A 26755-nucleotide genomic window follows, 5' to 3' on the forward strand; every position below is an offset into this window, starting at 1 on the left:
CCCACAACCTCAACACTAACACCCTGGTCTGCAGAAGTAGGGAGGATCCCTGACCAAGGGAAGACTCCAGAGCCCAGTCAAGCATGTGAATAAGAGGGATGATTGCCAATAACATCTGTTGTCTCCTGGAAGGGCTTGAGGACCTGTATGAGAGATTAAGCCATCTGTGGCACTGATGCCTATCTCTCTTCCACAGGGCAGAAAGGGTGAGGACATGATGTCTTCCAAAAAGGTCTTCTGCTCCACCAAATGTGAGACCATCATGTAAGTGGAGTTCCCCAGGGTTGGCAGGTCCTACAGGAGAACATATTCCTCCTGGCTCAATTTCTCCTGCTTCTCATGCATTTGGTGGACAGCACTGAAGCTGTGTGAAAAATGGATTACCAGGTAGCAGTAGTTCTTCAGGAGTGCCCACGTTTCCTGTGTGTCTGCATCCCAATCAGGTTTTATATTGCTCCCCAGGCCAATGGCATCATTCACATCAAAGAGTAACTTGTGCATCATGTACACAGTACCTCAAACCCTGCTGCATTCAACGCTGCCAACATGTTTCATCAAGCATCCGTGGCCATGTGCCCATGGATGACATCACCCTCTACTGCCCACTTGTGCAGCACTACCAGAAATTCATCAGCAATATTCCTCCCTGTCACCTGAGCCTCCAAGTGCCATGCCTGCAGCAAAACAGCCCTGTAGCCTGGTGGTAGGACAAGTGCCTACCCCCTGCGGCCCTGGCACCAATGTCCAGCTGCTACCCTTCAGGTCCTCTGGCTGTCACCAGTGGGCCTGACTGAGAGGTGCCCATGGCTGTCCTTTTCACTGTTGGTGACTCCTTCAGCTTTCCCACTTGTCCCCTATGTGTTGGTCTCTTCCTCTCCCCAGATGGCAGCAAGCATCCTTCCATAGATAGCAGCCTTGGGTGGTGCCTGTTCCACATGTCTGGGGTTGGAGCCCCTGCAGACCATGACAAGGAAGGCATTGCAGTGAACCATGCATGGGTCAATGTTGACAGTGGTGAAATGGTCCCATAGGGAGCCTCTGCTGTGTTTGGAACTACAATGACCCACTGACTGTCCCGTCTACTGCTGGCCTGGGAAGACTACATTTTGCTGGTCTGGGAGGACTGGGGCATGCTACTACAAGAGGAGTCTGGGGACAGGGGTGGTGGTACTGGTGAAATATGCCCTTCACTTCCAGTTCAGAGGACTCGGAGGATTGCAGATTTCTGAAACCAATAACTCCTCTGGTGCCTCAAGGAAAAGCAGATGCTCTTCTTCAGCCATCTGAGGAAGCTGCACTTCCACCTCCACTTGTAAGCCCACTGGAGGAAGAAGACCACCAGATTCTTAAAAAGGAACAGTGGTCCCTAATCTACTGATGGGCCTCTTCCCCTCTGTCCTGACTGCCAGTGCCACTCATTTTCAGGTGCACTAAAGCCTAGCCCTAAAGTGCAGGCACTCTTAGATGCAGAAATAAAAGGGAGGGGAGAGGAGAGGACTTACTCATAAATAATAGAAAAAGGATTGGGCAGATCCCAGGGAGGGTTGCAAGAAAAGAGTATTTTTTAAAAGATGAGAGGGTTCTCAGATTGGAAAAAAGGACGGTGGGGGAAAAGTTGGGGGAAAAACCCCAAATGACCCATTCTAACCCAGAATGACAAGTTATCCACCTGTAATTGTTCTTCGAGTGGACCACTGTGATTCACACATCCCACCCCGGCCTCCCCACTGTCATGCCATTTTCTTCACTGTGAGTGATCCGTACCTGTGCGGAGCCTCGTCGGAAGATTCTAGAGCTTCTGCGGTAGCAAAAACACATTAGAATAGACCTCTCCTCTTTCATATAAGTACCTTGGCACCACAACTCTCCCTTCAGTTACATCAACTGCCACGAGAAGAAAATCTGCATGGCGTGACAGTGGGGAGGTTGGGTGGGATGAGTGAATCACAGAGGTCCACTCGAAGAACTGCAATTACAGGTGGGTAACCTGACGTTCTTCTTCGTGGCCTCTGTGAATCATACTGTGAGTGACTAACAAGCTGTCTTACCCAGAGGCAGGGTGTCATGCCAAAGTGGAAGCCAAAACTGCACATCCAAGTGCTGCATTGGACTTCTGTCGGACATCCAGTCTATAATGCCGGATAAAGGTAGATGGCTGTGCCCATGTGGTTGGAGCACAAACGTCCAGAAGAGGTACACCGCGAAGGAATGCTGGTGGAATGAGGACTAATCACCTGAGGGACCGGCTGTCAAACAAGCTGGTACGCAAGGTTAATAGTACAAGCAACCCAGCAAGAAATCATCTGAGAGATCACCTGAAGACCTTTCGTGGGAAGCTGATGACTGACAAAAAGGCACAGTGAAACCCATGAAGGTTTGCGTGCGCTCTAAATAAAAGGTGAGGGCTCTCCTGACGTCCAAAGTGTGGAGGATTCTTTCTTGAGCTGAAGATGGCGATAGAAAGGAGGAGGGAAGGACTAGTGGTTGGAAAAGATGAAATTGAGATACAACTTTAGGGAGAAAAGAAATATTGAGAAATAATTTGACCTTGTCAGGAAAAAATTGCGGGTAAAGGTAGTCATGCTGCAATGCTGCTAAATCACTGGCTCGGCGAGCGGATGTGAATGCTATGAGACAAACTGTTTTGAAAGTAAGCAGCCAAAGATCTGTTGAAGCTAATGGTTCAAAAGGGGGTTTAGTAAGCCATCACAGGACAAGGGTTAAAGAGCACTGCAGGGAGGGTGGACGAGCCTCTGGATAAGAGTATGATAAACCCTTTAAAAAGCGTTTCAGCATGGGATGTCTGAAAAAACAAGCTGCTGGAGAATTTGGTGGTTGGTAGGAGATTATTGCTGAGAGGTAAATCCTTAGAGATGAAAGGGAGAGGCCTCTAGACATAAGATGGAGTAAAAATCAGAGGACAGTGGAGAGAAATGGGTTGACAGCAGATAGTGAAGCAGCTGCAGTAAAAGACTGAAATTCTCTCTATTTATATAGGTAGGCCTTTCTGGTTGAATGTAATTTCGCTTGACGGAGGACATACACCAAGGAGGTAGAATGCTCCACGCTGCCAGGTGCAGAGCAGGTAAGTCTGGGCGAAGTACCTCTGAGTTGTTCTGCGCGAGAAGGTGTGGCAGGTGGGGAGGTGGGGGATGTCTGATGATAGGTTGTGTAGAATTGGAAACCAAGGTTGCCTAGGCCACCAAGGGGGTATGAGAATTGCATTGGCTTCGTCTTGTAGGCGGACAACTACTTTGTGGAGGAGCAGAAATGGTGGGAAGAGGTAAGTAAGAGTCCTGGGCCAACGACCGATGAACACATCTCCCTCGGAGTCTTTGCCAACTCCCGCATGGGAGCAATAGCATTTGCACTTCCGATTCTTGCAGGAGGCAAAGAGGTCTAGAGTTGCTTCGGCCCACCGCTTGCAAAGGCGGAGGAAGACTGTCTGATCCAGTACCCACTCATGAGCTTGCCAGTTTGTCTGGCTGAGGAGATCTGCCAGGTCGTCGTCTTGACCGGCGATACTTAGCACTAAGGCAGATGTGATGTGAGAAGACACTATTCCCATAGGTCAACTGCTAAATAGAGGACGCTTGGGGAGTGGGTGCCGCCCTGTTTGACGATCTAGTACATGGCTGTAGTGTTGTTGATGGCAATCTGTACCATTTTGCCAGCCAGGACATTTCTGAAGGCCTTGCATACCTTTAAAACTGCCAGTAATTTGAGGTCATTTATGTGGAGAGAGGAATTAAAGAACCTTGTAATGAGGGTGAAAGAGGAGAGTGCAAAAAATGGCCTGAAACTCAACATCAAAAAAACTAAGATCATGGCCACTGGTCCCATCACCTCCTGGCAAATAGAAGGGGAAGATATGGAGGTAGTGACAGATTTTATTTTCTTGGGCTCCATGATCACTGCAGATGGAGACAGCAGCCACGAAATTAAAAGACCACTGCTTCTTGGGAGGAAAGTGATGACAAACCTTGACAGCATCTTAAAAAGCAGAAACATCAGCTTGCCAACAAAAGTCCGAATAGTCAAAGCTATGGTTTTTCCTGTCGTGATGTATGGAAGTGAGAGCTGGACCATAAAGAAAGCAGACTGCTGAAGAATTGATGCCTTTGAATTGTGGTGCTGGAGGAGGCTCTTGAGAGTCCCCTGGACAGCAAGGAGAACAAACCTATCAATTCTAAAGGAAATCAACCCCGAGTGCTCACTGGAAGGACAGATCCTGAAACTGAGGCTCCAGTACTTTGGCCATCTCATGAGAAGAGAAGACTCCTTGGAAAAGACCTTGATGTTAGGAAAATGTGACAGCAAGAGGAGAAGGGGACGACAGAGGATAGGATGGCTGGACAGTGTCTGTGAAGCAACCAACATGAAATTGACCCAACTACGGGAGGCAGTGGAAGATAGGAGGGCCTGGCGTGCTCTGGTCCATGGGGTCACGAAGAGTCGGACACAACTAAACGACTAAACGATGATGTGGAGAGATTGTTCTCTGTGTGACCATTTGGCATGGATCTTGAGTGATCCATTGTCTGCTCCCCAGGCTTTAAGGCTGGCATCAGTCATGACCTGCATTTGAGGACGTGGTTGCAGGAAAGGGCGTCCTACTGAAAGGTTTGGAAGAAAGCACTATCATGTCAGTTGGAAGGCAAGTTCCGGAGTGACTCTCATCAGGGTGTGAGGAGGGTCAGTTAGTGGGTTGAAGAGGGCAAGAAACCATGATTGAAGAGACCTCATTTTGAGAGGTACGTGTTGTGCCACCAAGGTTATAAATGCCACGGTGCCTAATACCCACTGAACGAGTAAGGCAGGTACTAGAGTGGGGGGTGAAGGTCTGAAGGAAAAACATGAGATTGTGTTGCTTGTCTGCAGGGAGAAATGTGCGGGCTCGGGTAGAGTCTATGCGAGCTCCTATATATAGGACAATTTTTGTAGATCTTAATTTGGATTTTTGCATGTTTACTGTAAGACCAGGATCACGAAGGAGGGATACGGTGAAATGAGTGTTTCATCGTGCTCTGCGACGGGAATGAGCTACTAGGAACCAGTTGTCGATGTATGAGAAAATGAGGATTTTTTATAGTCTGAGGTAAGCAGCTACTGGGGCCATGCATTTGGTGAAGACTCTGGGAGCTGTGGCAAGTCCAAAAGGGAGTCTTTTGAATTGATAGGCCCAGGACCCAAGTTGGAAATGAAGAAACTGTCTGTGGGAAGGGTGTATGAAGATGTGGAAGTATGCATCTTGGAGATCTATGACTGTGAACCAGTCATTTTTTCTGAGGAGGGGTAGAACCAATTTGAGGGTAACCATGCAAAATTTGGTGGTGATGATATATTGGTAGTATCCTCTGAGGTCTAAAATGGGATGAAGACCGCCATCCTTTTTGGGGACGGTAAAATAATGAGAGAAAAAACCTCTGCTGTCTTGCATTGGTACTATGGCATCTTTGAAAAGTAAATTTTCTATTTTTTCTTGTAGGATTTGAGACGATAGTGTCACAACATGTGATGATGGAGGGAGGTGGTGGAAATGAATGTGGTATCTGCTTTGGACGATGGACAGGACCCAGGAATCAGTGGTGATGGACTTCCAGAATTAAGTGCTTTGGGTGCCGAGAGAGAAAGAGAGCCAGAGAGTTTCCCTGGAAGAAGCGTTGGTGGTGGCAGCTGCTGCTGGTGGAGCTGTTGGAGGCGCTCTTTGAGGACAGACTGGGAGCAAGCATCAGGCATCACTCAGTGGTGGCTCGGGTGCTTGGGGAAAAGGGCTGGCAGCGTGCCTCACTCGCCGTCTCTCCCCCAAGACAGCACCTCTTGCACCCTTCATCTGGAACTGCAGCCTGCCAGCTGGCAGATAGGAAGGCTGGCTGGCAGGCTGCAGTTCCGGATGGAGGGTGCAAGAGGCGCTGTCTTGGGAGAGAGCTGGTGAGCGAGGCGAGGCTTTTTTTTTTAACTTTTGACAGCAGAGGACGCGTGGGCACTTCGGGGGGACAGGCAAGGTGGGGGCCACAAACTATCATCCGACGGGCTGCAAATGGCCCCCGGGCCGCATGTTTGAGACCCCTGTTCTAGATGGTGTCAAAGGAGCATTGGAGTGTGATGCTGTGGCTGAAAGCCATTGTTTAGAGATTCGGCAATGGTTTTCTCCATGGCCTTGGCTTGGGAAGTGGTCTTACAAAGAGGCTGAGCCATCATTTTGGTAGGTTGTAATAACTGTTTCCAAAGACAGAGTTTGAGTCTGGAGAGGTGGGGACGAAGGACTCCTCATTTAAAGTTTTGGCAATGTGAGCAAGAGGAGGTTTGATGTGCCTCGCCCAAACAAAAAGACACTTAGTGTGGCCATCCAAAAGAGGTATTTTATTGTCACAAAGCACGCAGTGCTTAAACGGGCCCAAAGGGGCCTTGACGTAATGGAATGATTAGTAAAAGAAAAAAAATATGTTGATTATAAAAACATGGAGGGGGGGGTGTGACGACCAGAGGCCGCAGCATGCAGAAAAAAGAATAAAACACAGTTCATAATCAATATATCTAATAATCAAAGAGAGAAGAAAAGAAAAAAATTAGGAATCAAAAATAAAACTCTTTCACTTTTAACTCACAGAAGTAGTACGAGGCTCTCAATGTGGCACTTGAAATAAATTGAAGGGGGAGTCGTGGCGCCAGGGTACTTATATGGAGGGGGAGGGGTCTGTTCTAATGTGTGTGTGTTTTTTGTTTGTTTTTTGCTACTGCAGAACCTCTAGAATCTTCTGATGAGGCTCTGCACAGGCACGCATCACCCACGGTGTGGTTCGCAGAGGCCATGAAGAAGAACTAGAAGCAACCTAATATGTAAATTTTGGAAAGGAAAAAATTAATTTTTTTAAAAAAAGATGGGGGATACAAAAACTATCCCAAATACCCTCAAAATACCTATCCAGTTCCCAACACACACACACACACACACACACACAGAGAGAGAGAGAGAGAGAGAGAGAGAGAGAGAGAGAGACAGAGAGTCTCAAATTCAATAACTGAATGAAATAAAAGTCACTCAATAACTGGAAATGGGGGGGGGGAATGGTAACCCACTTAAACCAGAGGCTGCCATGGGAGGGGGAGAAAGACTGGGGGGGACCTACTGAATAAACATAAACACACACACACACACACACACACACAGAGAGAGAGAGAGAGAGAGAGAGAGAGAGAGAGATCACTCACCCTACCCTAACACATGCCTCCAATAATAACTGGAAATAAAATAGACACATCTAAATAAAGCTCACCCAAAGTTACACTATTTGAAATTATGGAATAAAGTTGTGTTTCCCAAACTACAACTGTGAGTTGCTGCTTGGCACACAGACAACAAAAACCACCCAAAGCAAAACTCTAAGCAGACATGAAAAATGGCTGCAGGGAACCCACTTATAAAGACTCTTAACAAGCAACTCCCACAGGGCCCTTTGAGCTGCACATTTGACTGCCTGATCTGCCAATCCAGGATTCTCTAAGTCCCTCCCATGGACCTAGAAACACCTGATTGACAGGAGCAGGCTGCAATGACCGGTGGCGGGGCAAAAACATCATGGAAATGGGTAAATAAAGTGGAAAACAAAGTGACAAATTGAAAATCAATTGCTTCATATTTGTTGGAGTTATTGCATCCCACAAATACAAAGCACTGAATTTCTGACAAATTAGCTATTTTAGATGAATTTTGCAATTTGACTTTTAATTCATGCCCATCTCTAATTGCCAGTAGTCAAGCAGTTGAAAGTGCTGAGAAAGAAAGGGTGTAAAAAGACTTATCACAATATGCCTTCTTTTCCAGTAGGCAGATATCCATTGATTTGTATTACAGCACTGAGCAGGGGAGAAGGGACGTGATGTCGTTGCGGGTAAACCGCAGAAGCCTCTGTGCTGCAAGGTCAGAAGACCAGCAGTCGCAAGATCGAATCCACACAATGGAGTGAGCTCCCATCGCTTGTCCTAGCTCCTGACAACCTAGCAGTTCGAAAGCATGTAAATGTGAGTTGATAAACAGGTGTCACCTCGTTGGGAAGGTAATAGTGTTCTATGTCTAGTCACGCTGGCCATGTGACCACGGAAACTCTCTACAGACAAACGCTTGGTCTACGGCTTGGAGACAGGGATGAGCACCGCGCCCTAGAGTCAGACACGACTGGACTAAATGTCAAGGGGAACCTTACTGAGCGGGAGGGGGGGTTGTACTCTATGGCTTTATAGGCCCCTTCCAACTTCATAATTCTATTATTCTATCTCTGCAGTGGGGATAAGATTTGAATTTCATTCCCACCCCAGCAAAATTAGCTGACCCTGTTGGGATGGGAGTAAGAAAACAGCTTTTTCTTCACAATGGTGGTCTTCAAAGTCATACTATGATGGAGGTTGGGCTTTAACTCTGCCTCTATACTCACAATAAGGGATGGAAACAAGGTTAAAGCTTTCCTCACCCATCACAGCAATGTTGCTGCTGAAGACTGTTTTGGTGGCAAGGAAGCTTTAACCTCCCTACAAACCCAGTGATATCCACAACTTTTACTAGAATCGGGGTAGGGACAGATAATACTTCCATATCATAGTGATTTGCAGCATCATTGTTTTCCTGACTATCCAAGATAAACTTTATATTACTAATAAGTGAGGAATTAAAGTGCCACCGTAGCCACTGGTTTGCAGTAGGATTTGGGACAGAATGTGTAATGTGCATGTGTCTGCACACACAGAAACCATGTATGTGTGTAAACCCAACCCAACCCATCAAAAACCACATGTAACCCTCAATGCAAGGGAAGTTGCCCACCCTAGATATGATGATCCCAAAGGTCCCTTCTAACTTCATGATTCTGTAGATACTTTTCTAATAATCTGTGCAAATCTAAGCATTTCAAATTAATTTTCATCTTTTCATCTTGGTTTTCCTCTGTCTATGATGTTGATATTATTTCTCATCAACTATTGCATCCTAACACGACCAGCAGGTGCTACTACATTAAGAACTTTCAGAGTCACTGCACTTTAAACATGTGCTGTATGAAATTTAAGTCTCAGAGCACTGACTGTAATATATAGGTCAAACTAAAATATGATTTATGATTAACTCTAAGAGCTACTTCATGTGCAAGATCTGTATAATGTGCATGCTTTTATTTGTTAGAATACTGGTAAACAATTTGCTGAAATTGCTCCATAAATATAAAAAGAGATGAATGCATTACTATTGCAAATAGTGAAAACAAAATACTTCAACATCTTGAAGATCTCATAACTGTAACAAAATTGCTTCCATTTGTATAAACAGTTAGGCTCCATACCATTATCTATTGTAAACAAACAAAATACTAGCTACACTCCACTCAGTATTCATGTTCACACACAAGTTAATATCTCATCATCAACCATCAGTGGTGGTCGGACAGTGAAGTCAAGGGTGCTCCCTCTCTATCCTCAGAACGACCTTCAGCAGAGATTGCCCAACCAGTTTGGGGATTGTTGCAGTTGGCCAACAAACAGGAGTAAATAAACCCTCAAGAGGCAATATTATGGAATGTTACAATATGCTGCTGATTTTGTTTAAATAGTATCTGTTAGTTGCATTGAGTGCTTTTTCCCCAGTGGAAATGTAGACTATACATTTAATTTTTATAATAATAAATATTTGAAAAACCTAAAATTATCAAACTAAATATAAAGTAAAATTAACTAAAATATTATGCATCAAATATGAGGTGGTGGTCTCCCCCGCACTCCCAGCAAAACTGGAATTAGTAAGCAAAGACTATGAGCTGCAAGCTGGAGCTCTGTTGCTATAAACTGAGCGATGGACACCATATAAATGAAGGAGGCATGCATGTGCCATCCTGCTACATCTGTTTGAGAAAATCAATTGGTTGTAACTGTGCTACTTCAAGTGGGTATCAGTGAACTTGCCAAATAGAGTTTCTGTACCACTACAAGGACTGTTATGAGACATTCAAAAACTTGAGCAATTTAGGCAGGAGCCCTGCCCCTCCTTGTATTCGGCATGACCAAATGCACCTACAGTAAATCCTCTCAGTTTCCATCCACTACATACAATAACAATGGGGGGCAATTTGTGTGAGTTCACAGATGATGACTTAGAAGAACCACCATTACAACTACAACCTGTCATTCTTCTTTGTAGTATCTGAGAATCACACAAATAGAAAACTGATAAGCTCACTTACTGGAGGTGGAAGTGGTACTCCAGAATAGAAGAGAGAACTACTCTTTTAAATAAAGCCCCTGCTCTGGCCCAGACATCCATTCAGGAACAAGGTATGAATGGCTGATGTCATGCAACTACTCTACAAATATCTGAAACAGATACACCTCTTAGGGCTCAGACATGAGGAAGAAGATCCTTCAGAATAGCTTTCCTCTCAAACTGGAAAGGGATACAAGCTATTTAGTAAGCAAGGGCAATATACAGTGGTGCCTCACAAGACGAATGTAACAAGACACGAGTAGCACGAGAATGTCACAAGACACGAGTAGCGCTGTCTTGTGAAAAAAATCGTCTTATGAAAAGCGGCTTTCCATAGGAATGCATTGCAATGCATTCCTATGGGAACCTCGCAAGACAAATGATTTTTTCGTCTTGCGAGGCATCGTCTGGGGGGGGGGGGCCGTCTTGTGAAGAACGGCCATAGAAGAAGCCTTCTTGCGAGGCACCATAGCGATAAAAAAACCATTCATCTTGCGTTTTTTTCGCCCCACAAGGCATTCGTCTTGCGAGGCACCACTGTACAGTCCATGATCCAGTGGGCAAACATCTGAGAAGAGATTGGTTGTATCTTCTTATGACCGGTGTAACACACAAAGCATCATGTGGAATTGGTCTGCCCTAGAAGTGTAGAATACCAGGGCTCCCCTGACATACAAAATATACAGAGCATTTTCTAAAGGGGTACTGAAAGAAAGAAGAACAAAAATTTGATTTAGGTGAAACAAGGAAACAATTTTAGGCAAAAAGGCTACGTCTGGACATCTGTGTGTGTATTCTGTGCTGTCAAGTCCGAAACAACATATAGCAACCCTAATAGGGTTTTCAAGTTAAGTGAGATATCTAAGGAGTAATTTTACCATTTCCACTCCTCAAGTCAGTTTCCAATGCCAAGTGGTGATTCAAGAGTCCCAGTCTGTCACTCTATCCACTACACCACACTGAGAATCCTGCCTTGACATAGCATTACCTTATCTGAATGGAATCACACATGAGAGTCCAAACAAAGGACGTACAGTTCTGATGCTCTTTGGGCAAAGGTTGTGGCTACTAGGACTGCCATCTTGCAAAAATCACAGGAAATTATGGGGTTCAAAAAGTCTTCCCACCAACTAAGAACAGACGAAGGAAACAAGCCAGGAGGGAAATAGAGGATGTAGAGGTACAATTAAACGTTAGAGGCTCTTAAAATTAAAATACCTCTTAAAAAGACAATAAAGAAACAACAATTAACCTGGAACAATCTTGGAATGGCATTTGGATGAAAAAGCGTAAGACAGTTTTTGAACAAAGTGAAAAACTCCAGAAGAATGCTGTAACATTAGGGAAAAACACATTTCTCTGTGTCAAACAGTTCAAATGCCTTCCATCATAGCTAATGAGGCAGGTGCAGAGAGCCTATAGGAAACACCAACCACTGTTTTTATTGAAAGACTGACGCTAAATCCTCCATACCATGTGATGCAGTGACTGAAGATCTATGTATATGTCTGCTCTCACTGTTGGATTGTGAAATTGAATTGGATCAGCCCAGTAGTTTCAAGTGTGTGTCCAAATGATATATCAGTACTAGTGACCTTATACAAGGATACTGGGAACATTTATTTTTTTCCAGTGTTTTCTGGAGACATTAAATGATTGTTGTTGAGCACAAAGGTCTATTTTCTTTACTGTAGTTCTCAACTTCATCAACTGATCTATCAACTCATCGGGTACGGCACTGAAGAAGTCCTCATGTTTGAATACCATGTCCTCAATTCAAGCCTTCACATCCTTACTAAAAGAAGATGTTCTGAGCCAGGTGTGTCTCTGAGGGCGACCACGCCAGCAATTACTTTAGTTGCACAGTCCGCAACACTACATGAGTTGATTTGATGGACTGCCTAAAAAGAAAGGGCTAGGGGCCTTGCTCTCTAGGGAGGAACTGCAAAAATTGTACAAAGGTTTCCAAAGCCTAACAGTGGAATTATCTGAATGGGAAGAGGAGGACTGGTCAATGCCGAACAATGTGTCATAATGTGCATGAGGTGAAAGGTGTCCCAAGCTTGAGGGCACCAAGGAGTGTAATACCAATATCTGGTAGAGTGGAAGAGAAGAGGCTACCTGACTCTGTGAGTAAATTGATAGTGGAGGGAACAGTAGGTGCTCCTTGAAGGCTTGGTAGAAACCTTCTTTTGAATCTGATAGGTACTGATGTCAAGAGAATTCTCTCCCAATAGTGGCAGAAGAAGACAGTGAGATCGAGAAAGGAAGGAGCAAGATTGATGGTAACAGTTCTGACAGTCCTCTCTAGAGGGAGACCAAAATTGGCGAAGGCAATCTTCTACATAAGGGCTCTGATCCTGATGAGATGTCAGGTATTTGAGCAAGCAATCACAGTGATATTGCCCTGTTCCAAGAGTATAACTGGCAATTCTGAGATGAGTATCTTAACAGTGTGAATGTGCAACCAGTGACTACAAGGGGTATCAGGACCAATTGTCACTGTGTTGCAGACAGTGATCCTGTTACAAGCATGTTGGAATCCACTGATCCTGAACAGAGTGTTGATCAGAAGGAGTCTGAGGACCCTGACAGGGAGGATTGTTTTCTGTACCAAGGCAGTCAAGGAGAGACTAACTTCTGCAAAGATAGATGGTAGCTCTGATGGGAGTTCAATCTCAGATGTTCCTGTCGATGGAGCCAGGGTAGATCATGTCTTCAGAAGGTATGTTTGAAGGCCATGTGTGGAGCTGGATTCAAAGTTTGCTAGCTATGCTGAATTCTATACCAAAACAGCCTGAGAAATTGATTGGTCTGGATGCAATGGAGAAAACAGTTTCTGTGTCATTTCCTATCTAATGTCTAGTACTGATAGGTCAGCAGGCTGGGGAGAAAACTTGGGGATTGGAACTGCCAAGAGTCAATACCAGTGAACTGCAAAGTAGCAGAGAAAAGAGAGTTATTCAATCTGAGGTCAAGACAGATTCTGGTAAAGAAGTAAGGGGAGTCTGCAACACTGGTGGGATAGATATTTATGTCACACTGGACTGATCATCAAGCACAAATGAAGATTTTTTATGTTTACCTTTCTTAGATTTCAAGGTCTCTTTCCTAGTGGGAAGTCTATGGCTCCTGGACAAGTCTATGCCTCCTGTCCCAAGGGGGAGGCAGTAGCTTGCTGACATTGAAGGCACTGGCACAGACTTTGATCCAGAATGAGCACTCAGTACTGAGCAGCTTAATACCAAGTCCCAGGTTTTAGGCAGTGACTTGGTAGGGGATGCCAGTCCACCTGCTTTGCTGCTGTCAGTGAACTCTCCCAGTGGAAGTCTCTAAGCTTGGACTGATAAAGGCAGAATCCCTGCTTAGTAAATCTTCTGCAGCCAGAGCAGGACTAGGTAATCCTCTCTTTAAATTAATTGTTTTAAATTGAAATATGTAATTTTATGATTTTATATATTTTTATACTGTTTTGTTTTATTTTGTAAGCCGCCCCGAGTAGACATGGTCTAGAGGGGCGGGGTAAAAATCAAATAAATAAATAAATAAATAAATAAATAAATAAATAAATAAATAAATAAATAAATAAATAAATAAATAAATAAATAAATAAATAAATAAACAAACAAACAAACAAACAAACAAACAAATAAATAAATAAATAAAGTGGGATTTACACAAGCAAAACAAACAGCAAGTGTGTTGGTCCATGGGGCCAAGCTTCATCACAGTCTGTGCACTTCTTGAAAAGCACTACAGAGGGAGGCCACAGCTCCAGGCTGTGACTGGTCAACTGAAAAGGAAGGTCAGTCAGTAGTAAGGATTTTCTCTCCTTAACTAATAAAGAAGAAGCAGAAAGATGATGAAAGGAACTGGGTACAAACACAAGGTAAAAATGCTTAAAATTATAAAATAAAAAGCAAAAAAGAATACTCAGCTACAAAATAATGTCCCTGAGAAGCTGCTCTTGTGGCAGATGAAAAGGAACTGAGGGGAATTGATTTGGCACACTGAGCATGCATGGTGGAGGGCATAGTGCTGCTACTGTCAAAACTTCTCAGTGCTGGAATGTTCTGAAGAAAGTCTCTGGGTAGGCACAGGAGCCCAATTATGTCATTCACAGAAACCAAAAGAACAAAAGCTTGTTCCATCTTCCACTTGACAACCCTCCAAGTACTTAAGATGGCTATCACATCATCTCTTAGCCTTCTCTTTTCCAGGCTACCCTACCTGAGGAGAAACCCAACAGATATTACAATAAGCAATGACAAAAAATAGAAGTGTGCACAGATTCTTTATATTTTTCAATTGCAATTTTAAAAGCTGGCAACATCTGAAATAAAATATTCATTCTCCATAATATATATTATCATTGACTATACTACGAAGAAATAAATTCAGATTAACAAAAGCAGTGCATCTTACCTCTGCTTGAATATTTGCAACTGATGTAGTAATTCCATTCTCAGCACTTATATTACTGGAGCTATTGTTTGGAGAACTAGGGCCAGATCCTGGAGCACTGTTGCATGCCGAGTCTAAAACATATTTGAAACCATTCACATATTACACTGTTATTTCTAGTTACTATAAAGTAATAAGTGCTAAGTATGATTTACTGTATCTCCTGCCATGCTTAATGAAACAGGAAATGAAAACAAGAATATAAAGCAATATAGGTTGTGTTTACAATATATGTTGTGTGACTTGAAGAGTTCTAGGCATGCAGGACCAGACTCCTATATCCTCTTAGTCATTTCTATGAATGGAAAGACCCTTTTCCAATTGCAGAAGAAATAATCTAAATGCACCCAGTGGCTCTACGTATATGAAGTGCTCAAGATGCAAAGCATTATACAGTAACTTCTTGGCATCAGTAGACAAGCCAATTTATTAGAAAATTTAACAAAAAAACCAACACAAAAAGAAGTCAAGAAACAATTTCTAATACACAGAAATTTACTTCTCTATTTGCATCGTTTAAAACATTAGAAATCACAGCTGTAACTTGGCTTTTTGACTGCTGTACCATACTGGGGGGGAAAAATACACATGTGTATATAATATGGCAACTCGTAGCCTTTATATCAGCCACACATTTCAAATGGACTAATCTGGGAAGTTAGGTCAGGTAATTCTGCCAAAAGATGGTCACTATTCATCAAAAACCAGAATGAACAAGAGTGGCAATAATCACAACTGTCTTACTCTGGAAACATGTTAATATAATTTATTTTTCAAAACTTGTGAATTAAAGGTATAAAATTGACTGTTACCTCGACAACCTACCTGTGACATCTAATGGACGCTTTTTAAGAGCTGTAACTACAGGACCATCTTTTCTTCGTAACAATGGGCTGCTACGTCTTTCAGCAACCTTCTGCTTCAATCTAGATCGTAATTTGAGATTGGGTTCAGATGCTGGAATAAAAAAGGGACATAGAAGAAAATAAATTAATTCTATTTGAGAGCTTTACATCTTCTTGGGGGAAAATGACACTTTTTGGTACACCACAATGTAAAATACATAGTAAAATACTATGTTGCTGAACCAACATAATCACTCTAAAGTTTGGATTCAGACTAAGAATATAAACCAGATACTGCAGAGGAAATGCTTAAATATGACTAGTAAGTAAATTACATTAATTTCTTTTCAAATAATCCAGAAGCCCATTCATACATGCCACCTGCATGAAATCCAAAACATTTACTAAAAAGCAAGTAAGGGCAACTTAATCCTTGGATAAATTTTTGATGTATTAACAATGACAAAAACTGTAGTCCTCTAAAGAAAATACGAGCCCTGACTTGATCAGATTGAAGTTCTCTGATACTTGTCTTCTAAGAAGTGATACTGAAACACATGCCATTTCTGATCATCAGCATTACTCATGAATCACAGCCATTAAAAATCTTATTCTCCATTGTCTCATTCAGTTTAAATAATCCATTTAAAAATCATCCAATTTGCTGCTGTTCTTGTTACATGCCATCAAGTCAGGAGCGCCTTCCTTCAGCTATGGAAATTATACCAGCTACGGCCCTACCTGGACGAGCAAAGTCTCATAACAGTTTCGCATGCACTGGTAACATCCCGTATAGATTACTGCAGTGTGCTGTATGCGGGACTGCCTTTGAAAATGATTCGGCGACTGCAACTGGTTTAGAATCGAGCTTTGTGGCTGCTGAGTGTTGGGGCTGCTAGGGAACACATCAGGCCAATTCTGTTTAAATTACTTTGGCTACCAGTCTCTGCCCAGGCCTAATTCAAAGTGCTTGTTTTGACATATAAAGCCCTAAACGGCTTGGGCTCTGGATACCTGAAGGACCGCCTCCTTCCATATGAACCTATGTGGCAGTTAATATCTAGCCAGGGGGCCCTCCTGAAAGAGCCATCCCTCAAGAAGGTAAGAGGGATGGCTTGTAGACAAAGGGCCTTTTCGGCAGCTGCCCCCAGTGTATGGAACGCCATTCCAAGTGAGATTCATCTGGAGCTGATGTTGATGACATTTTGGTGCCAGGTCATAACCTTCCTGTTCCAGAAGGCTTTTAATTGAAATAATATCAACTGTGGGTCCTGATGGCAATTTTTACAGCACTGTATTTTAGTTGCATTTTAATTGTTTTATCCTTTTTACTGTATTTAAATTGTTGTAAGCTGCCCGGAGACCTTTGGGTAGTATGGGCTGCATATAAGTTAAATAAATAAATCAGTCACCTCCAACTTACGGAAACCCCATGACTACTGATCTCCAATGAGTGATCTCAACAGTCCTGCTCAGCTCTTGAACACACAAGCCTTCGGACTCCTTGATGGAGTAAATCCATCTCATTTTTGGCCTTCCTTTTTTTCTGCTGCCTTCAACTTTTCCCAGCATTATTCTCTTTTCTAACAAATTTGCCTTTTCATCATGGGCCCAAAATTGGAGAGCCTCAGTTTCTTCATTTTTGCCTCCAGAGATAGTTCGGGCAGTAGAAGATATCCACAAAGCTCTCTTCCAGTACCACATTTCAAATGAATCAAATTTTTTCTTGTCATCTTTCTTCACTATCCAGCTTTCACACCCAAACATAGTATTTTTTTCAATTTTTTTATTTTTTAACATGAGGGGTGACAAAAGGAAAAAGGGAGTTGGGATTGATGAGGAAGAGGGGATACAATAACATACTGATATCCAATCTATACCTATTGCCATATCAAGATTTTAAGTTATTCTATTTTTTCTGCCTTGTAGATAAAGTTCTCATTTCAATATATGTGTTATTCAGCTGCTGCCTGTTGATTCAGTCCACTTGTTAAATAGATCTCATCTTTCTGTTGCCTTTTGCAGGGGTTGATCTTTCATGACTTCTGATAAGATATCCATTTCAGCTATTTCCCATATCTTTTCAATAAGATCTTCTTGTTCCAGTACCATTGGGCTTTTCCAATTTCTAGCATATATAATTCTAGCTGCCGTAACAATATATATAACTATGTATTCCTTTGACTTACCTACATTATTGGGTATCATACTCAGTAAAAACAATTCTTATATATATTCTCTTTAAAATTAACCGATCTTGTAAGGTTTATGTTATTTTGCCATATTTTCAGCCACTGATCAATATCAATATTACACCCTATGTTTTGTGCCCACTTAATCATAGATTCTTTAACCGTTTCATCTTGCAATTTAATTTCCAGCATATAATTATATATTTTCTTAACAATTTGTTCTTTTGAACCCAGTAAGTGTTTATCAAAAATCGTTTGCTCTGAGTAGAAACCTTCTGTTTTATCTTTTATACATCTAGATTCTAGCTCTGCTCTAGGCCACCAATCTATATGGACATTCTGTGACTCTAGCTCCTCTTTAGACCTTAATTCACCATCCTTTTTTAATAGATCTTGATATCTTAAAAGATTTGCTTTTGTCATAAGATTAGGTTGTGTAAAGGCCTTTATCGGTGACACCCATACAGGTATTTTGTAATAAATTTGCTGTATAGTCTTTCTCCACATTCCCAGTAAAGCTTTTCTTATGTGAGTTAAAGTTTTTTTGTTCTTTATCCTTTTTATACCATAAATAAGCATGCCAACCTAATTGCAAATCGTGTCCTTCCAAGATAAGCAATCTATCATTTTCTAGAGTTAGCCATTCTTTTATCCAATCTAGAATACAAGCTCTATAATACAGAACCCAATCAGGAAGGCCAAGGCCGCCCCTCTGCTTAGCATCTTGCATTGCCTTAATTTTAATTCTTGGTTTTTTGTCTTGCCATATGAATCTCATGATTATCTTATTAAATTCTTTTAAAAAGGACTTTTTTAATATGATGGGAATTGACTGAAATAAAAATAAGATTTTTGGCAAGATGGTCATTTTAATCGCCGCAATTCTTCCCAGCAACGATAGTTGTATTTTATCTCATTTCTCCAAATTGTTCTGTATCTCCTTCATTAATTTCATGTAGTTATCTTTAAATAGTGTGCTTGTCTTCTTTGTAATTTGTATTCCTATACAGTGGTGCCTCGCACAACGGCGCCTCGTAGAGCGATGAATTCACTCTACAAGGCCAGTTTTGCGATCACAAATGCGATCGCAAAACGGTGCCTGCATAGGGCGAAAATCGCAGAGCGAAGGTCGGTAAGCGGTTCGCTTACCGACCTTCGCTTTGCACCCCGCCGATCATCTGTTCGGCAGCTACAAAATGGCCACCGGAAGCCCCAAAATGGCCGGGCGCAGCGTTTTCGCGCCCTCGTTAAACGAGGGGAGGGCGCGAAAATGGCTGCCGGCCATAGAGGAACATCGCTGAACGGTGAGTAAAGGAGCCTTTTAATCCGGAACGGATTAACCTCGCTGTGCGAGGCACCACTGTATATTGAATTTTCTTATCCTCTTGGAAGTTCGTCTTCTCTATTAACTTTCGTCGTTTCTCTTCTCTAATATTTTTGGTAAGTATTTTGGTCTTCTTTTGATTTATTCTCATTCCTGCCATGTCACCAAAAATTTTTAACACTGCCATCAGGTTTTTTATTGAATCCAGTGGTTCTTCCAGTATGATGACTAAATCATCCGCAAAGGCCTGAAGTTTGTAGACTTGACATTTTACTTTTAATCCTTTAAGTTCCTTTTTATTTCTAATTTGTTCGTTTAGTATTTCCAAAATAAATAGGAGTGGGGACAGTGGACACCCTGTCTACTACCTTTCTGTATTTGCATTTCTTTTGATAACTCGCCATTAACTCTTATTTTCGCCTTTTGTTCAGTATATATTGTTTAATTAGTTTCATAAATCTTTCTCCAACCTGCAGTGTTTCCAACGTATATATCAGAAAATTCCAGTCAAGATTATCGAAAGCTTTCTCCACATCCAAGAATATCATGGCCATCTGTTTCTCCGGGTGTGCTTCATAATATTCCAGGGAATTTAGGAATATCCTTATATTATTCTTCATCTGTCTTTTTGGAAGAAACCCAGACTGATCTTGGTGTATCAAGTGGGTTAAGTTTCTTCTCATTCTAGTTGCCAAGATAGTCACATATATTTTATAGTCCACATTCAACAATGAAATCGGTCTATAATTTTGTATTTCTTTACCTTCTGTATTTTCTTTATGTATAAGAGAGATTGTCGCTTCAGTCCATGTTGTTGGTATTTTCCCTTCCTCCTCAACGCATTCTAACAGCTTCTTAAATGGCTGAAGTTGCACCTCTTCCAATTCTTTATAATATTCTGCTGGTAGACCATCCGGACCTGGTGCTTTCCCGTTTTTTTGTTTTTTAAGGGCTTCTATAATTTCTGCATACGCTATGGGCTCATTTAAGGACTGAATTTGTTCTTTAGTCAATTTCATGTTGTTATGCTTTAATATATATTCTTCCTGGGTTCGTCTATCCACTTCTTTTTTCTCGTGTAACTTCCGATAAAAATCTTCAGCGATTTTTTTTATTTCTTCCTGTTTGAATTTATCTATTCCCTTTTCATCTTTCAAAGTTCGGATTATTGTCTTCTCCTTCTCTTTCCTTAATTTGTATGCTAACCATCTTCCCGGTTTGTTTGCATTCTCGAAAAAATCCTTGACCATGATTTATGCCTATTGGACTAGAAGGTATAGTCTCTTGTCTTTGGATTACATGTTCTCCATGCATCTACCATATTTAATTCTTCTGCTAGTTGTAAAAAATTTCTTGGTATCATGTTTCTCTTCTTTTTACTTATTTTTTCTGATTTTGTGTCTATTTCTCTGTCAAAGATAGCATTAAAATTTCCAATTACACAGTAATGATCATAGTCTTTATTTGCCAATTCTTGTTGCAGTTGTTTATAAAAAATTTTCCTGATTTCCATTTGGTGCGTAAACATTGACTATTAGCAATTTCTTGGATTCTCTTTGAATTTCCACCATTACTATCCTTCCGTCCTCTGAGGCAAATATCAAGCAGGGTTCCCATTCCTTCTTAATATAGATAGCTACTCCTTTCTTCTTCTTGCTCATGTCTGAAGCCACAAATAGTTTTCCTAATCTTGACCATTCTAATAATTTCAAATCCTTTCTTTTCACATGAGTTTCCTGGATGCAAATAACATCAAATTTCTGTTTCTGCAGTTGTAGAAAGATCTTTTTCACTTTTGGGGTGAGTTTAAGCCATTTACATTTACTGATATAATCTTCATTTGTTTTCTAGACATCTTGTTTGGGATTACTATCTTTTTGTTTTTTCTTCATCATGCTTCTAGTGCATCTTGGCTCGTTTGTTTCTTGTTCTTCTGATTCAGTGTCTGATTCTGGTTGTGATGGTTGCATTTGCTCCTCTCGAGGTCTTTCTTCTGGTTCCTTGTCACCTGGTTTTTTTCAGCTTCTTCTCATTTTTTTCTATGAAATCTCGTGCTTTCATCGGAGACATTATATTGTATCTCTGTGTGTCAATCCGAAAAAATAGCCCTTCTGGTGTTAGCCATCTATATGAGATTCCATTTTGTTGGAGTAGCTGTACCAAAGTGGTATATTCCTTTCTTCTCTGTCTCACTTGCCAAGGGATTTGTTTTCAGACGTTGATTTTCTTATCTTCTATTGTCAATTGTTTTTCTTGTAAGGCTCTTAAAACCTTATTTCTGTATCTTGCGTCTTGGTTTTAATTTGCGTTATTTGCTCCTTTGTCTCGGTTAGCTCCGCCTGCATATGGGCCATTTGACTTGTCATTTGTGTCAGACGTTGGTTTATTTGATCAAACCCTGTCGTCAGCAGGCTCTGCATGGTTATTTGCCATTCTTTATCTGATTTTTCTGATTCCCGGGAGGTTAGTTTCCCTAATGCTGATATTTGGGATGGGGAGGTTCCTGGTTTGGGGTTTAGGTTTTTTTTGCAGCCATTATTCAATCAACCCAAATTCAAAACCCACTATCAACCACCTATACCTTCCCCCAGTCTTTATGTTACAATAACTAAGACAGTTTTTAGATTAACAGTTTAAATTTCAACTTTGATGCACCACAGCTCTTGAATTATTCACCAAGTCCTTCCACGAAAATCCAGGCCAGATAGAACCCCAAAAACACAAGAGTTAGTACCACGCAAATTTCTAGCATCCCAAGGGCTTTTTACCAGACAAATGGAAGAGCTGGCGAAGAAGAGAGTTCAAACCATGTACAGTCTCACCAGAATAAGAGTCTCACCAGAATAAAGGTCCATACTCCAGTGCTTCCCAACTCCCAGTGTTCTTTTGAGAGCCAAGTTAGAACTAGGAGAAGAAAAGTAAAAAAAACCTTGCCTTTCCCACCTCAACATTTCCACAATTCCGTTCCTTTCTTGATACAAAGTCAGAAAAATCAATTAGATGTAATGAACTTGTCGATGATATTCCACTTTCCTCCAGTAGGTGTCACCCTTTCCCCACACACGGTCTATCTAGTACATTGTAAATCCACTTAGCAAGCGCTTCCCTTCAGCAAACAAAGAAAAAACGGGGGTTTCTCCTCCACGCAGATAACATATCGTCCCAAAGTCTCAGAAACCGGTACTTTTGCTATTAAAGGCTCTATCAAATTCTTTGTAAAATCCAGATAGGATCAGTCCATAATTATTTAGTATCAAGCAATTTCCAGGCACAGTTATTATTATTCTGACTCAGATCTGCCTCGAGCCAGAGTTAGTTTCGTTTTCAAGTTAGCTCATTAAGATAGAGCCGATCAGCAAGAAAAAACTCGCCGCTTCTAAAATTCTTTCGGTCTTCTCTCCTTTTCCAGCTCATTAACTTAAAGGCTTCAGGTTTTATTTATTACTGTCCATTTTTAACTGCAAATAATCTGCTCTCCTCCTTCCTCGGACACCGTACTCACTGTTTGTCACCAAAAATGGCATTCCGTTCCAGCCCGTGCCTTGTGAATCTCTTCAGAGGGTGAAAAGATTAGCCACCGCTTCTCATTCCTTCCTCTGATGCTCACACCCGGCCCAGAAGAACTTCTCCCAGCTCTTCCTCACCTTTGCTCTCCCTAAAAGGTGTCTGGGCTGGTCGGTTTTCAGCATTTCCCCGGAGAGCTCTCTCTGGATACAGCTGAACAGCACAGTGACAAAGCTCCGCCTCACACCCAAACATAGTATTCAGGAACACAAGAGTGTGTTGATATTTACCTTGGTCTTCAGTGACACATCCTTACACTTGATGAGTTTCTTAATTCCTTCACTGCTGCCCTTCTGAGTCTCGGTCTTCTGATTTCTTGGCTCCAGTTAGACTGATGGTTGAACCAAGGTATACAAAATCTTTCACTATTGCAATTTTATCACTGTAAACACTTAAGTTATGTAGTTCTTTTTTAGTCATGATTTTGGACTTAATGTTCATCTTTGTCCTGCTTTGGAACTCTTTTTCACTTTCACTAAAAGTCAATTCAGATCATTGTGGTTTCTGCCAGTAAGATGGTATCATCTACATACAGTGGTGCTGCGCACAACGGGCGCCTCGTAGAGCGATGAATTCGCTCTATGAGGCCGGTTTTGCGATCGCAAATACGATCACAAAACGGTGCTCACATAGGGCGAAAATCGCAGAGCGAAGGTCGGTAAGCGGTTCGCTTACCGTCCTTCGCTTTGCGACCCGCCGATCAGCTGTTAGGCAGCTTCAAAATGGCCGCCGGAAGCCACAAAATGGCTGCGTGCAGCATTTTCGTGCCCTCGTTAAGAGAGAGGAGGGCGCGAAAATGGCTGCCGGCCATCGGAGAAACATCGCTGTACGGTGAGTAAAGCTGCTATTGGAACACATTAAACTTAGTTCCAATGGCTTTTTTTGATCCGTACAGCGATGTTTTCACACAGGGATGGTTAATCCGGAATGGATTAACCTCGTTGTGCGAGGCACCACTGTACCTTAAATTGTTGATGTTTCATCTACCAGTGTTAATTCCCCCTTCATCTGAATCTAGTCTGGCTTACCATATGATATGTGCAGCAAATAGATTGAACAGATTGGGAGTTAAAATACACCTTTGTCTGACACTTCTGCCAATATGAAACCATTCTGTCTCTCCATATTCCGTCCTTATGGTGGCTTCTTGTCCACAATACAGGTTACACATCAGAACAATCAAGTGCTGAAACACACCCAGTTTCTGTCAGAACAGCCCATAGTTTCCCATGATACATGCAGTGAAAGGCTTTCCTGTAGTCTATAATGCACAGACTGATCTTCTGAAACTCTGGTGCTTTTCAGTAGCCAGCAGATGTTTTCAATATGATCTCTTTTCAAAATCCATCTTGAACATCAGACATTTCTTGCTCCATATAAGGTTAAAGTCTCTGTTGCAATAACTTGAGCATCACTTTGCTTACATGGGAAATTAGTGCAATTAGCCTCCTGACAGCATCATCAACAACAGCTTCTCTGACATGCTTAAACTTCCTCACCATATTATGCTGTGCATCCAAATAGGGAACCCAAATTTCTGGGTGGTATGCTTTCCATAGTTAAATTAAGTGCTATTAAGAGAAATATGCTTGTATACCTGAAATTTCCCACAATTCAGCATCACTGGATGACACTCAGTTCAGTATGCTGAGACAGGAGGAAAAACATGTCAATTTTATCTACACTATGCATAAACTTTATGAACTTTCACCACATCCTCCCTTACCTCCCATTTAAAAAAAAATTAATAATTCTAATCTTCAGAGGACAGAGCACACACAGAGTTCTGACTCTATGTCGGCCACAGAGACTGGTGAAACATTAGGAAGAAAAATCTTAAGAACACGGCCAAACAGCCCAGAAAACCCACAACAACTATCGGATCCTGGCTGTGAAAGCCTTCGAGAATACATTCTAATTTTTCTTCAAAATGGAGTTGATTAAGCTGCATATATAATTTTCTTGCCTTCTCTGCACCATTCTACAATTCACCATATTCTACAATATTGCTTTTCAGATGCAAACCTGTTACTTTACACAAGGGTTATCACACTGTATTCACTATATGAAGGTATGATCATAACAGTCATTTTATTTTCAGTTCTTTTCCCTATGGTCACTTGTACGGAAATAGCTTATAGACTGATATTTTTGTTGAACCATTCACCAAGATCTCAAATTTGTGTCTTGATCAGTCAGTAGCAGTTCAGTTTTTATCTATTATCTATGTGAATTTAGAGTTTTTTACCCTAATGTGCATCTCCTTACACTTACATTCAACCACATCTAGCAATTTAGTGCTCATTCTAGAGAGATATTTTTGAAGATTTTGAAAACTTGTTTTGTGATGTTCCACCTGATTAATTTGGTATCATCCACAAATCTCTACTTCCAGATCATGTATACACAAGTTTGAACAGCAGACATCCCAGTTACAAATGTGTGAAGTCCGACCTCTTCTTACCACCTTTCGCTATGCAAACTGTCATTTATTCCAGTTTCCTGCTACCTGCTTTTTAATTACATAAAAGGAACATGCTTCACATTTTGTGCTTGCTAAGTCTTCTTTGGAGGAACAAGGCCTTTGAAAGGCCAAGTACACAACAGCTGAAATCCTGTTCCATAACTTATGGGATGGGGAAGAGATCTGCCACTATGGGATGTGCCAATTTTCAGAAATTAGAGACTCTCCTTATCCCCCAATGGTTTCCCCATGATGCAGAAGACCCCATGGTGCTTCAGGATTCTCACGGGCGGGTCTTCAAATTTTTTTATTACCAAAATTTGTCATGGCTGATGACATCATCAGCCTTATGCAGAATAAGTTACCTAAGAGGATTATAGCCAAATGTACCAATCATCTATAAACAATTACTGAATAAGGTGCAATTTGCTCAGTTCAAACCATTACTTAGAGTATGATTTAGGCAATCATAAGTCATAGCAAGCCTTGTAGTACCACCCACTCTACTTACTCTCTTGTTTCACTTAAGAAAGGAAGATCACAAACTTGAGTCTGAAAGCAGCAGGCAACCTTTTTTTTCCAATCATGTTAGTTAGTAACAACCATAGATCCTCACATTTATAAATAAGGCAGAGGTATAGTTTGATTTAAAATAAAAGCAGATATTTCCACTCTCCTCTCATATACAGAAAAGATGTGGAAGACAGAAGGGAAAAGAGCATGGAGTTCATTCCGAGCCAGCTAAAGCATGCTTCAAATTATCCTCCCAACTAGGCCATTATCCATCTGTACTGGAATAAATAAAGCATTTTAGCAACGTGATTTATACTACATTAAGTATGGAGACTTTAGAGATTCCAACATAATGTGAACACATATCTTTGCCACTTCTGCTACAAAAATGGGAAGATCTATGGAGCAAAAGGGAGAGCAATCATCTTCAGGTTATTCACTCTTCCAGTTCAGAAGACAACCAACAGATTCCTCACAGCTTAGGTGTAAAATACTTAAAATCCTATTTTAATGCCAGATTAGTAATTAAAAAGACTCCCATGACAGATGCCATATGTGCCACAACCAAAATTGATTAAATTTTAAATTGATTAAACAGCCATTTTTGTGGCAGCAAATTCACTATCACATATAGGGACTCCAAAGAAAATGAATCAGCACTCTTTCATTAGGTTCAGGCAGACAACAAGAAAGAGAGGCTACCTATCTGTAACCCTAGTTTTTCAAATAGTCGTATGTGAATCCACATAAATAGGAAAAGTCTGCGCCTGTGCAGGACTCCTTGGAACTTTTTAGAGCTTCAAGTCATGTGTTTAGTAGGACGTTCCCTCATGGTGAGTGTGCTCCACCCATCCGGATGGTCCCTCAGTTCCCAGCAGTCCACCGCTGTCAAGAAGGGAGACAAAACATGACAGACAAAGGGAAGGATGGGCGGGACACATGCATTCACAGATGACCACTCAAAGAACCAGGGTTACAGGTAGGTAACATCTTTGTGGTCTCTGTGAATGCATATGAATGGGTGACTAGCAAGGCAACTTACCAGTAGGGGGTTGTCACATACAGCACTGATGGTACCTGTCTGTCATGGGTTTGGAGGGAAAGTTCCATCCTATGGGGAATGGAAGGCGGGACATCAGGGGGGAG

The 26755-nt window shown here is 41.6% G+C and overlaps 1 protein-coding gene across 9 annotated transcripts in view; it reads right to left on the reverse strand.

Annotated features, from left to right (window-relative positions):
- The window catches only part of HDAC4 (histone deacetylase 4), a 303006-nt gene that overhangs the window by 128449 nt on the left and 147802 nt on the right, over positions 1 to 26755 (reverse strand). For all 9 annotated transcript variants that reach the window (XM_072977471.2, XM_072977437.2, XM_078378962.1 and 6 more), the window contains 2 exons: positions 15533 to 15664; positions 14669 to 14781 (listed from right to left, as the gene is read on the reverse strand). In XM_072977471.2, the coding sequence (XP_072833572.1) occupies positions 14669 to 14781; positions 15533 to 15664 (245 nt within the window). The remainder of the gene's footprint in view (positions 1 to 14668; positions 14782 to 15532; positions 15665 to 26755) is intronic.

This window comes from Pogona vitticeps, chromosome 1 (assembly GCF_051106095.1).
Source record: "Pogona vitticeps strain Pit_001003342236 chromosome 1, PviZW2.1, whole genome shotgun sequence".
In the NCBI taxonomy this organism is placed as follows: Eukaryota; Metazoa; Chordata; class Lepidosauria; order Squamata; family Agamidae; genus Pogona; species Pogona vitticeps.